Source organism: Phocoena phocoena, chromosome 10, assembly GCF_963924675.1.
Source record: "Phocoena phocoena chromosome 10, mPhoPho1.1, whole genome shotgun sequence".
Taxonomy (NCBI): Eukaryota; Metazoa; Chordata; class Mammalia; order Artiodactyla; family Phocoenidae; genus Phocoena; species Phocoena phocoena.
The window spans coordinates 85,968,901-85,981,510 of NC_089228.1; the positions used below are offsets into that span (position 1 = coordinate 85,968,901).

At 43.4% G+C, this 12,610-nt stretch overlaps 1 protein-coding gene across 1 annotated transcript in view; it reads left to right on the forward strand.

Annotated features, from left to right (window-relative positions):
• The first annotated feature begins 904 nt into the window (after positions 1–904).
• The window catches only part of DCDC2 (doublecortin domain containing 2), a 152,783-nt gene continuing 141,077 nt past the window's right edge, over positions 905–12,610 (forward strand). The window contains exons 1-2 of the mRNA XM_065886003.1: positions 905–1,197; positions 5,812–5,866. Of these exons, the coding sequence (XP_065742075.1) occupies positions 905–1,197; positions 5,812–5,866 (348 nt within the window). The remainder of the gene's footprint in view (positions 1,198–5,811; positions 5,867–12,610) is intronic.

Genomic DNA, 12,610 nt, shown 5'->3' on the forward strand with positions numbered 1-12,610 from the left:
GAAACGGCGAGAAATAACAACTCCGTTCCCCCCGCGCGCCCCGGGTGACGGAGGCCCGCAGAGGCAACGGCAGCTGGAGGAACAGCGGGAGCGACGCGCGGCCGCAGCCGAGTTCACCGCGGCGCCCCTGCCCCACCCCCGCCCCGCCCGGCCGGGCCCGGCCCGGCCCGGCCCGAGCCGCCCCTCCCCCAACTGGGCCTCGGGTGTCGGTAGGTACTCCGGCCGCGGGCGCCTCCCGGGATCCCACCCACTACCCCCCGCCTTGGGACTTGATTGCCTGCCTCTGCCCTATGTGTTCAAAAGATGCCTATGGGAGCTTCGCCGCGGGGCGGTGCAGGTCATCTGGGGAGGGGAGGGGTCTGGGAAACTCTCTCAATGCACTTTAGGCATTTATTTCTCCGCAAAGAAAAATCTGGGCAATTCCAGCCGGAACCCTAATTACTTTGGGAACAAACAGAAGATTGAGAGGGGAGAGAGCCAGGCGAGGAAAGAAGTTTCATCACATTTATAATTTTATAATTCGTGTGTGTGTGCGTGTGTGTGTGTTCCCACCTCCCTCCCGGGCGCACCAAGTTTGCCTGTTTCAAGCCCCCCGCGCGGCTCCTGTGCAGAGGTGGTTACACCCCGATTCTGCCGGTAGCGAGTGAAACAGGTGTCGTGCGCGCACCGCGATTGCTGATTGGCTGTGCAGACTCTGGTGAAATACTTGAACGTGTCCTGCAGCTGCAGGGTCTTCGCGGGGTGAAAGCCCGGCATACGCACTTGCTTCGCCTTTACCCTTGAGCTTGTCTGTTGCCCGTTCGTTTCAGGACGCGACCCCGCGCAGCGTGTGCCGTGAGGCCGCTGGGGCAGCGGAGGTGCCTCCCCGCTGAGAAGCGAGCGGGAGCGGCGTCCGGTGGGGAAGATGAGCGGCAGCAGCGCCAGGTCCAGCCACTTGTCTCAGCCGGTCGTGAAGAGCGTGCTGGTGTACCGCAACGGGGACCCCTTCTTCGCGGGGCGCCGTTTCGTCTTCCACGAGAAGAAGGTGTCCAGCTTCGACGCCTTCCTCAAGGAGGTGACGGGCGGCGTTCAGGCGCCCTTTGGGGCCGTCAGGAACATCTACACCCCGCGGACCGGGCACCGCATCCGGAAGCTAGACCAAATCCAGACCGGGGGCAACTACGTGGCTGGGGGCCAGGAAGCCTTCAAGAAACTCAAGTGAGTCCTTCTATCCCCACCGCCCGTCATTTCAGAGGGTTCTAAGGTGGAATGGAATAACCCCCGCCCCACCCCACACCTCGGTGCGCTCAGGGGCTGTGACTGTGCGGGTTGATGCCACTCAAGGCTCCCGCTGCGGCTGGGGTCAGAGGTTGAAAGTGTGATTGGAAAAGAAAGTGCACGTACGGAGCAGTAGGAACAGACTTTAAATGTGTGTATAAGGAGTGGGAATCAAAAAAAAAAAAAAAAGTATTCCGTGACTAGCTATTTGGAAAGAGTAACACAAATGTCATGTTAGATATTTGGCATTTTCTGTTCTGCTTTTTCTCTTTCCACTTTTGCTTGGAACCTACCATTTCATTTTAATTTTTGTTGCTGTATAGTTGATTTACAATGTTGGAACCTATCATTTGAGTTTAAATGAAGACTTCTTAAAAATCACTTGGAAGGGGCTTCCCTGGTGGCGCAGTGGTTGAGAGTCCGCCTGCTGATGCAGGGGTCACGGGTTCGTGCCCCGGTCCAGGAAGATCCCATATGCCGCGGAGCGGCTGGGCTCGTGAGCCGTGGCCGCTGAGCCTGCGCGTCCGGAGCCTGTGCTCCGCAATGGGAGAGGCCACAACAGTGAGAGGCCCGCGTACAGCAAAAAAAAAAAAAAAAAAAAAAAAAAAAATCACTTGGAAGTATTGTCACCCATGAAGAAAAGTGCTTTCAACCTTTCAATTCCAAGTAGAACTGACCACACCCCACTTTGTGACCCTCCTCCCACCTCCTGCACGTTTATGTTATTTCCTTAATGCTTGGAAAAGTTTACTGGCTTGCTGTATTTGTCTACATGTCTGTCACCAGGTACTTGATGGTTCAACCTTCAAGGACAGAGGTCGTTAGTGGTGCTTATCCCCAGCTCCTGGCAGGGCACTCACTTATTGTGGGCGTTCAGTGAATCAGCAAACTGTGCTTAGGTCTCTGAAGGGAACAAAGATAAGACAGGACTCCTTGTCTTTTGGAGCTCACAATCTAACAGGAGACAGACTACATGCACACCAGTAATTTTAATGCAAAGTACAAAAGAATGAGTGCAATTAGAAAGTTAGTTAAAGTTATATGGGAGTTGAGAGAAATTATTCCTCGTGGGGGTGGGTACTGTAGGACAGGTAGAATTTAATATTCCATAGGGTTTTTTTTATAGCTTTACTGAGATATATTTCACGTAACATAAACCACAGTGGTTTTTAGTATATTCCTAGAGTTTTGCCACCATCACCACAAACTAATAGTAGAACATTTCCATCACTCCAAAAAGAAACCCTGTACCTTCCCAGTTTCCCCTTCTCCCCATGCTCTAGTAACCACTAATCAGTAGTGGTTAGTTTCTCTGTCTCTATGGATTTGTCTATTCTGGACATTTTATATACAGGCAGACCTCGGAGATATTGCAAGTTCTGATCCAGACCACTGCAATAAAGTGAATATTGCAATAAAACAAGTCACAGGAGTTTTTTGGTTTCCCAGTGTATATGCAAGTTATGTTTACACTATGCTGTAGTCTATTATGTGTGCAATAATAACATTTTGTCTACAAAAAAGTACATGCCTTATTTAAAAAATACTTTATTGCTAAAAAATGCTAATCATCATTTGAGCCCTTAGCAAGTCATGGTAGTAACATCAAAGATCACTGATCACAGATTACCATAACAAATATAATATAATGAACAAGTGTGAAATATTGCAAGAATTACCAAAATGTGACACAGAAACATGAAGTGAGCAAATGCTGTTGGAAAAAATGGCGCTGATTGATTTGCTCCATGCAGGGTGGCCACAAACCTGATTCAATTTGTAAAAAAATGCAATATCTGTTAAGTGCAATTAAATGAGGTATGCCTGTAAAAGGAACCATACAATATATGACCTATTGTGTTTCTGTCTTCTTTCACTTAGCATAATGTTTTCAAGGCTTATCATGTTATAGTATATATCAGTACTTCATTCTTTTTATTGTTGAATAATATTCCATGATATGGCTATACCACATTGTGTTTATCTGTTAATCAGTTGATAGATATTTGGATTGCTTCACTTTTGGCTAATATGAATAATGCTGCTATGAACATTTTCATTTCTCTTTGGGTATGTACAAGTTTTCATTATCTGGGTATGTATAAGTTTTCATTTCTCTTTGGGTATATACCTAGGAGTGGAATTGCTGGATTGTATGGTAAGTCTATATTCCATAGGTATTTTCCCCCCATAGTTTTTAATATAATATTTTAATTAAAATTCAGCTTGGGCCTCAGGATGGGAAAAAAAAACCTTTAGCATAAAATCTATGCTTGTGACTTCTGATTGTGTAGAACTATTTTCCCAAGTATCACTAAAGTTATCTAATATCATCCTAGCTTGTGTAAGTTTGTTTAAATTGAGTTCTAGGAGTTCTGCTTTTTTGTTATGCCAGATGTTCTTTTTATGGGAGGTGAGGGATACATTTGGATTTAGTTTCCCTTCCCTGAAACCTCCTTTAGTATGCTTTGTCTAACTTCCTTAGAAAAGAGCCAAATGAAACTGTACTTCAAAATGACTTAGAACTTAAAGCTGAGAGTCAGGAGACTTGTGTTTGAGCTGTTTATTAGCTCTGCATCCTTGTGTAATTCACTTGACACAGCTAGTCAGTTTCCTAACGCAGAAAAGGAGCATAACCATTCCTACCTCACAGTCTTGTTGTAGAAAGTAAATGGTATGGATGTGAACGTGTTTTGTAAACAACGAAGTGTTATAAACGCAAAGCATCTCTGTGTCCAGTTCCTTTCATTATATACTTCGTTAATTTTTTAAGTTAAATAATTTTCATATGAAGCAATTTCATGGGAATGTAAATCTGCAATTCCAGACTCGCTTTAATAATTCATATTCTCTTTTGTTTATTTAGTGCTACCAACTCAAAAGATAAAAACAGGTACAGTTCCAAACCAAATAGAAAGTGCACTTCAAATCACTCTTTATATATATATATATATATATACACATACATATATATATATTTATGTAAAAGAGATTTGCATGGTTATTTTTGCTTTTAACTCACACACAAAAACCCTGAGTTTGTTATAACAGTGTCCATGGTTAATTTTCCATGCTGACAGATGAATATTTATTTGTGTTAAAGTGGTAGTATCTATGGTTATAATGATAGAAGCCAAGAAGATTTAAATGCTGAATATATTTGAAGCTTTGCAGTTTTAAGTTTACATAACAAATGAAGAAACTGGCAGAACAAAAGAAAGCCCAAAAGATATTGAGGGTAATTCATGCCATGTAGACCCTAATTGATGTTGGGGAAGATAACAATGGTGGAAAAATATTTTTCAAATGAAAATGATCAACTTTGTTCTTGCATATCTTTTACTCATGTTTCTTCTAATATTTTTGAAACGGTGATTAAACTTCAGGTAGCTATTAAACCTTTACTTTATAGCAGAGAATTCTAGAGATTGTTATTTTCCCCAGAGTTTTCCTTATGCATTTTGGGACATTGACTCTACTACATGTGGACCTGAAATCACTTTCCTGCACATGACAATTAGAATGTTTTATTGTTATGTCAGAAATCAGTCCCTGAAGATTTCCAAAAGACCCATCTTATTGTTAAGTGGAGGGAGAATTTTCACTGTCTTGTATAATACTGTTTATGTAAGAGAAATACATGATAATTTGCAGAGGTATGGATTAAGTAAAGCGTTCTATCCAAAAAACAACAAAATAAAACATAGCCAAAATTAATTCTAATATGAACTTTTTTGGCAACTCAGCAATTATGGTAGTTGAGGTAGAGAATGTATCTATCTTTCTATCTATGGTTATAAATTAAATCCTAGATTTATATTTATTTTTAATATTAAAACATTTATTTAGCACCTTCTATGTATGAAGCACAGTGTAACGAGATCACAGTGATGGACAGATAGCTTGAAGTGGACAAAGGTATAAAGTTTTTAGGTTGTGCTTATGCTATAGCTAAAGAATGATCACTAGTTAATATATGTAGCAAATAGTAATGGAATAATAGGGGTCTCCAGAGGTTAACTAGTTTACCCATCTGTATTTTAGCCGAAACAGTGCCTAAACCATCCATCCCACATGGCTGAGCATTTCTGGATCATTAAAGTGCTCTCCCAGGAAAAAAGATTTCCCAGCTTTTCACAGTTGTTACTCTAATGCATGGGATCAGTACTACTTTCTTTGGCCTAAAGTCTGTGATTAATAGAACTAACTATTAAGCAGCTTTACACACAAACCACTCTTTATATCAAAATTGCTATAAAAATAAGAAATACCATATATATAGTAAGTAGCTGACCATTGTGGGGAAAAATGTTCCCCAATGGGAGTATGTATTTCTAAGACTTCAATTTCATTGAAGTTTAGCATGGACATGTGTCAGCCCTGAAAGCAGTTCCTGTTATTATAATGGCTTTTAATTAGTAGCTATTGATTTTTACTTTAGGCTTAAGTATTTCCTATGGCTAGCTTTATATTTTAATAATTTTTAAAAAGGCAATTTACATAGCTGATTCAAAAGTAATAAAAAAAGCCCTTATTGTTTTTTTTTTCCCCCAGTTACTTGGACATAGGAGAAATCAAGAAAAGACCGATGGAAGTTGTGAATACAGAGGTAATGCAAATAATAGTAACAGTGCTGCTTTGTGTTTCTTATGTTATGTCTTAGAGATTTGGAAGACATTCTAATCGAGATAAATTGTCTAATGTATATAAACAGGACATTAGATGTTTTAAGGCAAAGATAACCCTTTCTGTGGATCATTATCAGAAACAGACCGAGTAGGTGTCCTCAGATGTGTAGGACTAGACACAACATGCTCTTATTCTCCCATTTTCTAGCTGCGTGTTCTCTGGTTGAAACCCATAGGGATTTTCCCTGTCAAGTGAGAAGAGATTCTGAGCACTGTGATACCAACCTTTGCCAAAACTACATCCCCTGTCCTGACTTGCTTCTGACAGTCCAATGTCTGAAATGGCCGGGATCACTCTGACTGGCCCTGAGGCTTTCAAAGGAGCCTGTTAAGACTTCCTGTGATATCAGGAAAACACCTCCATGTTAACTTGCATTAAAGTTCACTTGAGCGTGGTCACCAGAAGCTTGCATGAAGACTGGCAATGAGTCTTGTGACACAGATATTCATTCCACTATGTTCCACATAGCATCTGGATCCCTAGTGGAATCGTCTCTAGTGGGTATTCTATAGGATGTATTCCTTAGTTTATGGATGAAAAAATAGATTAAAAACAAAATTAAGGCAACAGCCTTAAACGTCCCAGTGAGACAGGGAAAATGATAGTTAAACCCAGATTGGGATTCTGTTCACCAGCCAGACTTGCCCTCCTCCCATTTGGACCCCACAGAGTCAAGTGCTCCCAGTGGGTGTGTCCTGCCAGTGAAGAAATGACGAACAGGAAAGGAGTTTTTCCTCATTTGTAGTGCAGAGCCCCAGGGAGACCCCTCAGCTCTGGCCATTTCCTCCCGTGCTGGGTTTATGCCCAACAGGAACAAATGGGTCCCTCTAGGAAAAATAAAAAACTACGTAAGAAAAAATTTTAATTGTGCGGTATTTTTAATAACGCGACGTTAAATTCATCATTCAAATAATTTGTGGGAAAACGTGGTAATCCCAGACATTATTTAAAATATTATTGTTTGTATTTTTGATTTTCAGTGTATGAAAAGTTGATAATGTATGAAAGTGATAAGATTTATAGCTTAACGTAGACAAAAATATAAATTTTTCAGGTGGTGCTTATGTTACAGGTAAAGAATGACTGCTAGTTAGTATCTGTAACAAGTAGTAAGAAAAGACATTAGTGTATTAGTTCTGGATATAATATTGTTTGAAGGACACACAATCGCTTGAAGTAAGCTATCAATACCTTTCTTGAAGTTAGTGACTGAAGCCAAATTTCTGCAGTAGGATTTGAAATGTGTGAATTCCAAAAAAATTACGAGTGTATATTTACTCTGGATTCCGGTGTCTTTGATGAAGACATTGGGTCTGGCAAATTGCAAGAGGTGTGCCAAAAATTTTTGGAATATACTTAAAAAAAAAAAGATTGGGCTTCCCAGGTGGCGCAGTGGTTGAGAGTCCACCTGCCGATGCAGGGGACACAGGTTCGTGCCCTGGTCTGGGAGGATCCCACGTGCCGCAGAGCGGCTGGGCCCGTGAGCCATGGCCGCTGAGCCTGCATGTCCGGAGCCTGTGCTCCGCAATGGGAGAGGCCACAACAGTGAGAGGCCCGTGTACCGCAAAAAAAAAAAAAAAAAAAAAAAGATCATCCTTAACGAAAGAAGCATTCACAAGGACTCTAGTGAATTTAATTTGCTAATTGTTCTTCCGCTTTGGAGCAGTAACTACTGATTTCTCTTTACTTGGGGCCTGTGCACGGGCCACACCGACAAGGTTCTGATTTATGAATGCACGTCTTACATGTGACAAATCCACCCCTTATCTCCAACTAGAAGACAGCATCTCTCCCTCTTCTAGAACACTGTATCTCTCGCACTTTACTTCTTACTGGTGATTCCTGCCCCTTCTCATTTGCTCTAACTGCATGGATCCTGCTGTAGCCTTTCATTTCTTCTCAGTCCTTTCCCTCGCAGTCTTCCAAAGGGGGTCATTTTGGGGATGCAGAGCAGGTGGGAGGAGGTGGTAAGAAACTGTTCTGTTTGTCCATGACCTTCAGCACTTTCCCTCATCCACCCAAGCCCCACTCTCCCACTTTTGTCCCCCTCAACCTTCCCTCCCAGTCTAGACAGCAGTGTATTTACTTCCCTCACTTTGCATTTCCAGTCTTTTCCTTTTCGGCCGTGCGGCGCGGCATGCAGAATCTTAGCTCCCCAACCAGGCATCAAACCTGTGCCCCTTGCAGTGGAAGTGAGGAGTCCTAACCACTGGGCCAGGGGAGTCCCTTGCATTTCCAGTCTTGATCTTCAACACAGACACCTTCCTCCCCAAAGTCCACACCATGACCACACGCAAAGCCTGCTTTGAACAAGGAGACCCCTGTTTTCATTGCCAGCAAGGGAGAGTTTTGGGTTACGGGCATCCCAAATAGGAACTCTGAATGCATTTTCCCATAGAGATATCACTTTCTCTGTTGGTTCTGCAGTCTTCTTGATGCTGTTTTAGGTGGAGCACAAGTCAGAAAGGCTTTTGTAGACTGAGCTGAGAACCTCACTTTTATGTGTGTAGTTCTTACTGGGCAGAAATACCTCTCTCTTTTTCACAAGTGATTAACCATCAGACTTTTAGAATTCCTCAAGTTTATAAGATAGAGGACAATCTATGTTCAAAATTTGAGAACAAACTTGACAGACACTGGCCTTTCACAATATTATGGATTCTATTTTTTTTTTTTTTTTTTTTTTTGCCCGGTACGCGGGCCTCTCACTGTTGTGGCCTCTCCCGTTGTGGAGCACAGGCTCCGGACGCGCAGGCTCAGGGGCCATGACTCACGGGCCCAGCTGCTCCGCAGCATGTGGGATCCTCCCGGACCGGGGCACAAACCCATTTCCCCTGCATTGGCAGGCGGACTCTCAACCACTGTACCACCAGGGAAGCCCCAGATTCTGTTTTCTTGATCTAAGGTGGTGATTTCCTTTCAACATTTGTGTCTACTGAGAAAAGAGTGCACACCTGGTAAAATACTGTTGATGTCTGCTATTCTTTGGAGGAAGATAACACATCTTTCTCCCAATCACAGAAATAATTTTGAAGTGGGAACATGAATACATAGAATTGGAGAGTTTAGAGTTGTTTCAGGGAAGAAGTTTCAATGCAGTAGTAGCACAAACAATGTCTATTCAAAGATGTTTCAATATGAAGAGTTAGTAAAATTACCTATTCATCAAAACTGGGCACATTTCCCTCAAATCTGACATATTTCATATTGTTTAAGTTTTCAGTGTTGGGGTTACCTAATGAAAGCCACCACATTGAGGTAGATGATTCAGTTTTTCTAATTGCTTGAAGCATATTAATTCTGATTATTCACAATGCACGTTATAACAGAAGGACTTTTGCCGTTTGTTGGGGTTTTGTAGGACGTGTGGCGTTGGGTCCCACAGCTGTGGCTAGGTTTTCGCATGTGGTAGGAAACCCAGCCAGTGGGTGCTGGGGGTCAGCAGCATTCCTTTCGTCCTCCCGGAGCACCCCCCGCCCAAGTCCATAATACAGTTTACTTGTTCTTTAGACAGTTAATAGTGTAGACGCAGTGGTATCCACTTGCTGACTGCAGGTCACGTAACGAGAATGGGCATGTCATCTTGACGTTCCAGGTTCTGCTGTGGTTTCTGTCGTTGCCCTTCTGTGCCATGAAACTCATCTTGGAAGAAACACTGAAAGGACAGCTAGTCCTATTCCTCTTCTTCTTTGTAGCCACGTCAGCAGGACAGACAAAGGCAGAACTCTAAGGCATCTGTTCCACTAACCTGAAAGAAGTACGTCGTCTTATGTGGCCAACACTTTTTGCAGCAGGAGGAAGGGGGAGGGGAAGCGGAGGAAAGACAGAGAAGAAAAAGGAGATGGGAGAAAGAAAAGCAAAATGGTGACTGTGGTTTGCACCTGCTCCAAAGTTGGGCTGCTCTGTGGGCTCTGAGCCCTTCCTTACCTCTCGACACCAGGTCTTGCTTTTAATAACATCCAGATAAAGAGACCTTCTAGGCCCCCCTTGGACTCCTGCCTCTATTCCCCAGTCATTGTGTTGAGCTATATTTTCATCTTTCTTCCCGCTTTCCCTGCATTGGTGGTGTTTTTTTTTTTTTTTTTTTTTTTGCGGTATGCGGGCCTCTCACTGTTGTGGTCTCTCCCGTCACGGAGCACAGGCTCCGGACGCACAGGCTCAGCGGCCACGGCTCACGGGCCCAGCCGCTCCTCGGCACGTGGGATCTTCCCGGACCGGGGCACGAACCCGCATCCCCTGCATCGGCAGGCGGACTCTCAACCGCTGTGCCACCAGGGGAGCTCCTGGTGGTGGATTTAACAAAGACAGTGTTCTCATCTTCTGACCTTGGTAGTTCATCTCCTTATTTTTGTCTTCCCAGTCCTCTCTCTGCTTCCTTTCCCCGCTCCTCTCTGCCCAGTTTCAGATCTCGTTCTATGTTTCTATGTTCCAAGTCCACTCACCAGCTTCTTCCTTTCCTCTTCAGGGAAGCCGTCTATGGAGCCCTCTGTCCTCATGCACTGGGGGCCTCTGATCCGCATGTGGGATACCTTTCCTCTTGCTTACCAGCCCATATTATGCTGTTACCCTTTCCCTTTAACTGAAGGAGGGTCTTCTTATTTTTCTGCTTTATCCACTTTGCTTTCACATGATTGAACACCCGTACTGTGCAGCATGGTAGGCAGAGAGCAGGGGAGCAAAATGAACAAGACATGTATCACCTCTCACCTCCAGGAATTTACAGTCTTGCTGAAAAGACAGATATACGAAAATCTCCAGTACTGCATAATAAGCGATTCAGTTTGGTAGGGGTTCAACTCCATTTGTGTTGAGCTGTTTATTTCAAGTGCTTTTGACTTTATCAGGTGGCAACAAAGCCATCGGTGAGCTCTTCAAAGGGAAGCTTCCTTCTTCTTTGACCTAGAGTTGTAGATGTTGCTGATCGGCTGATCAGCTCTTCCCTGTCTCCTCCATGTAGTGAATCCTTTAGATTATGACATTCTTTAACACTTATTTAGAGAGCAAAATCTGTTTCACTGTGTAAGAGGCCTTGGATAGGGCCATTCTGGACAGAGGAGACAAGCAGACAGCTTGGCTACATAGCACTTAGGGTGCGCTGGGAGCTGTGAGTCACCAGGTATAAAACGAGTACTTCCCCTCTCTTTTAGGAGTTTGGAGTCCAGGGGAGAAGACAGGGAAGTAAACCAACTATTATTATCCAGGGCACATGTGCTGGGCTAGAGGGATGCTTGGAGGACTGAAGAAGGGTAGATGGGATTAGGTTTATGGGTCAGTCAGTTTTGAAAAGATTTAAAATATAACAGAATCTTTTATTTTTGGCCCATTTCTCTTAGATTAAGGTTTTGAGAATGTCCCTTTCTACTCCTTGATGAAGGAAGATTATTTAATACTTGTATCTGTGTGAAGATCAAAGCCTGTCTCTGACAGAGTGAAAATCAGCTGGATGGAGAAGCAACAAAGGCAGCCTTGCCACTAGTCAGGCTTGGAGGACAGACACATAGCAGGCCAGCTGAAAGTTAGGCCAGCTGCAAAGTTATCATAGAACACTGCTTCTCCCAGTTTTGCAGCAGCTGTAAGATGCCATAAGGGCCTCCCTTTCAGTGATTAATGCTTACTTGCAGCTGACACTCCAGACCTGCTTTGCTGTTCTCATATTTTATTGGTCATCTTTATTTTTTATTTTTATTTTTTGGCCACGCCACGCAGCTTGTGGGATCTTAGTTCCCCGACCAGGGATTGAACCTGGGCCACGGCAGTGAAAGCGTGGAATCCTAACCGCTGGACCACCAGGGAATTCCCTACTGGACATCTTTAGTTGCTAAATCACCCTCACCTCAGAACAACCCCTAGTTAACCCCCACATCTAATTTCACCTCAAAACTGCAGTCACTCCAGAACTGAATCGGCTTCCCTTAGACCCTCCTTGGGATCCTTCAACGAGAGCCCAAACCTTACAAAAGATGATTCCCTCCTCCGTCTTTCTCAGCGTCATTTTGTGCTTTCTCTGAGTGCCATCCCTCGCTGCACCAAATCAATAAATCTGATTTTGTCTGACTACAAACTTGTTCCTGTTGCTGGTAGCCATCAACACGTGTCAGAGCTGCCTGTTAGACTGTACGTCCCTCGGAGGTCTGCTAATTCTGTAGCGTACCTAGCATTAATAGGCTGGTAGTCATTTTAATTCTCTATAGTGTTGAATGTTCCTTATCATAGTTGAGGGAGACATCTGTTTGTCTCAAGCGTGCCTGGTGATTCTGCATTTCACATATGGGTGGGATGTCTCAAATAATTTAGAAGTCTTCATGGCCACTATCTATCTAGCTTTTGTTTCAGGGATAAAATTAGTTCAGTTAAACCTTTGTGTGATTCATTTATTGTCTCTACTAGAATTTGGAGCTATATTAAATGAATGTTATTCATTTAACATGGATTTATTGTGTGACTGCTATGTGCCAGCCATTGTGCTTGTCACCTGAGAACCAAATAACATGGTCCCTGTCCTCATGGAGTTGACTACTCTTTAGCCTTCCTTGCCTGCCATGCCTTACTCTTAACTCTACCAACATTGATCTTTGCTGTAGAACTTGTAGGTTTCTTTGGCTCAAAAGCCCACATTTTAAGGGCTAAACAGTTTTTGAACTTTCTCAATAATGGGTCAGGAAAT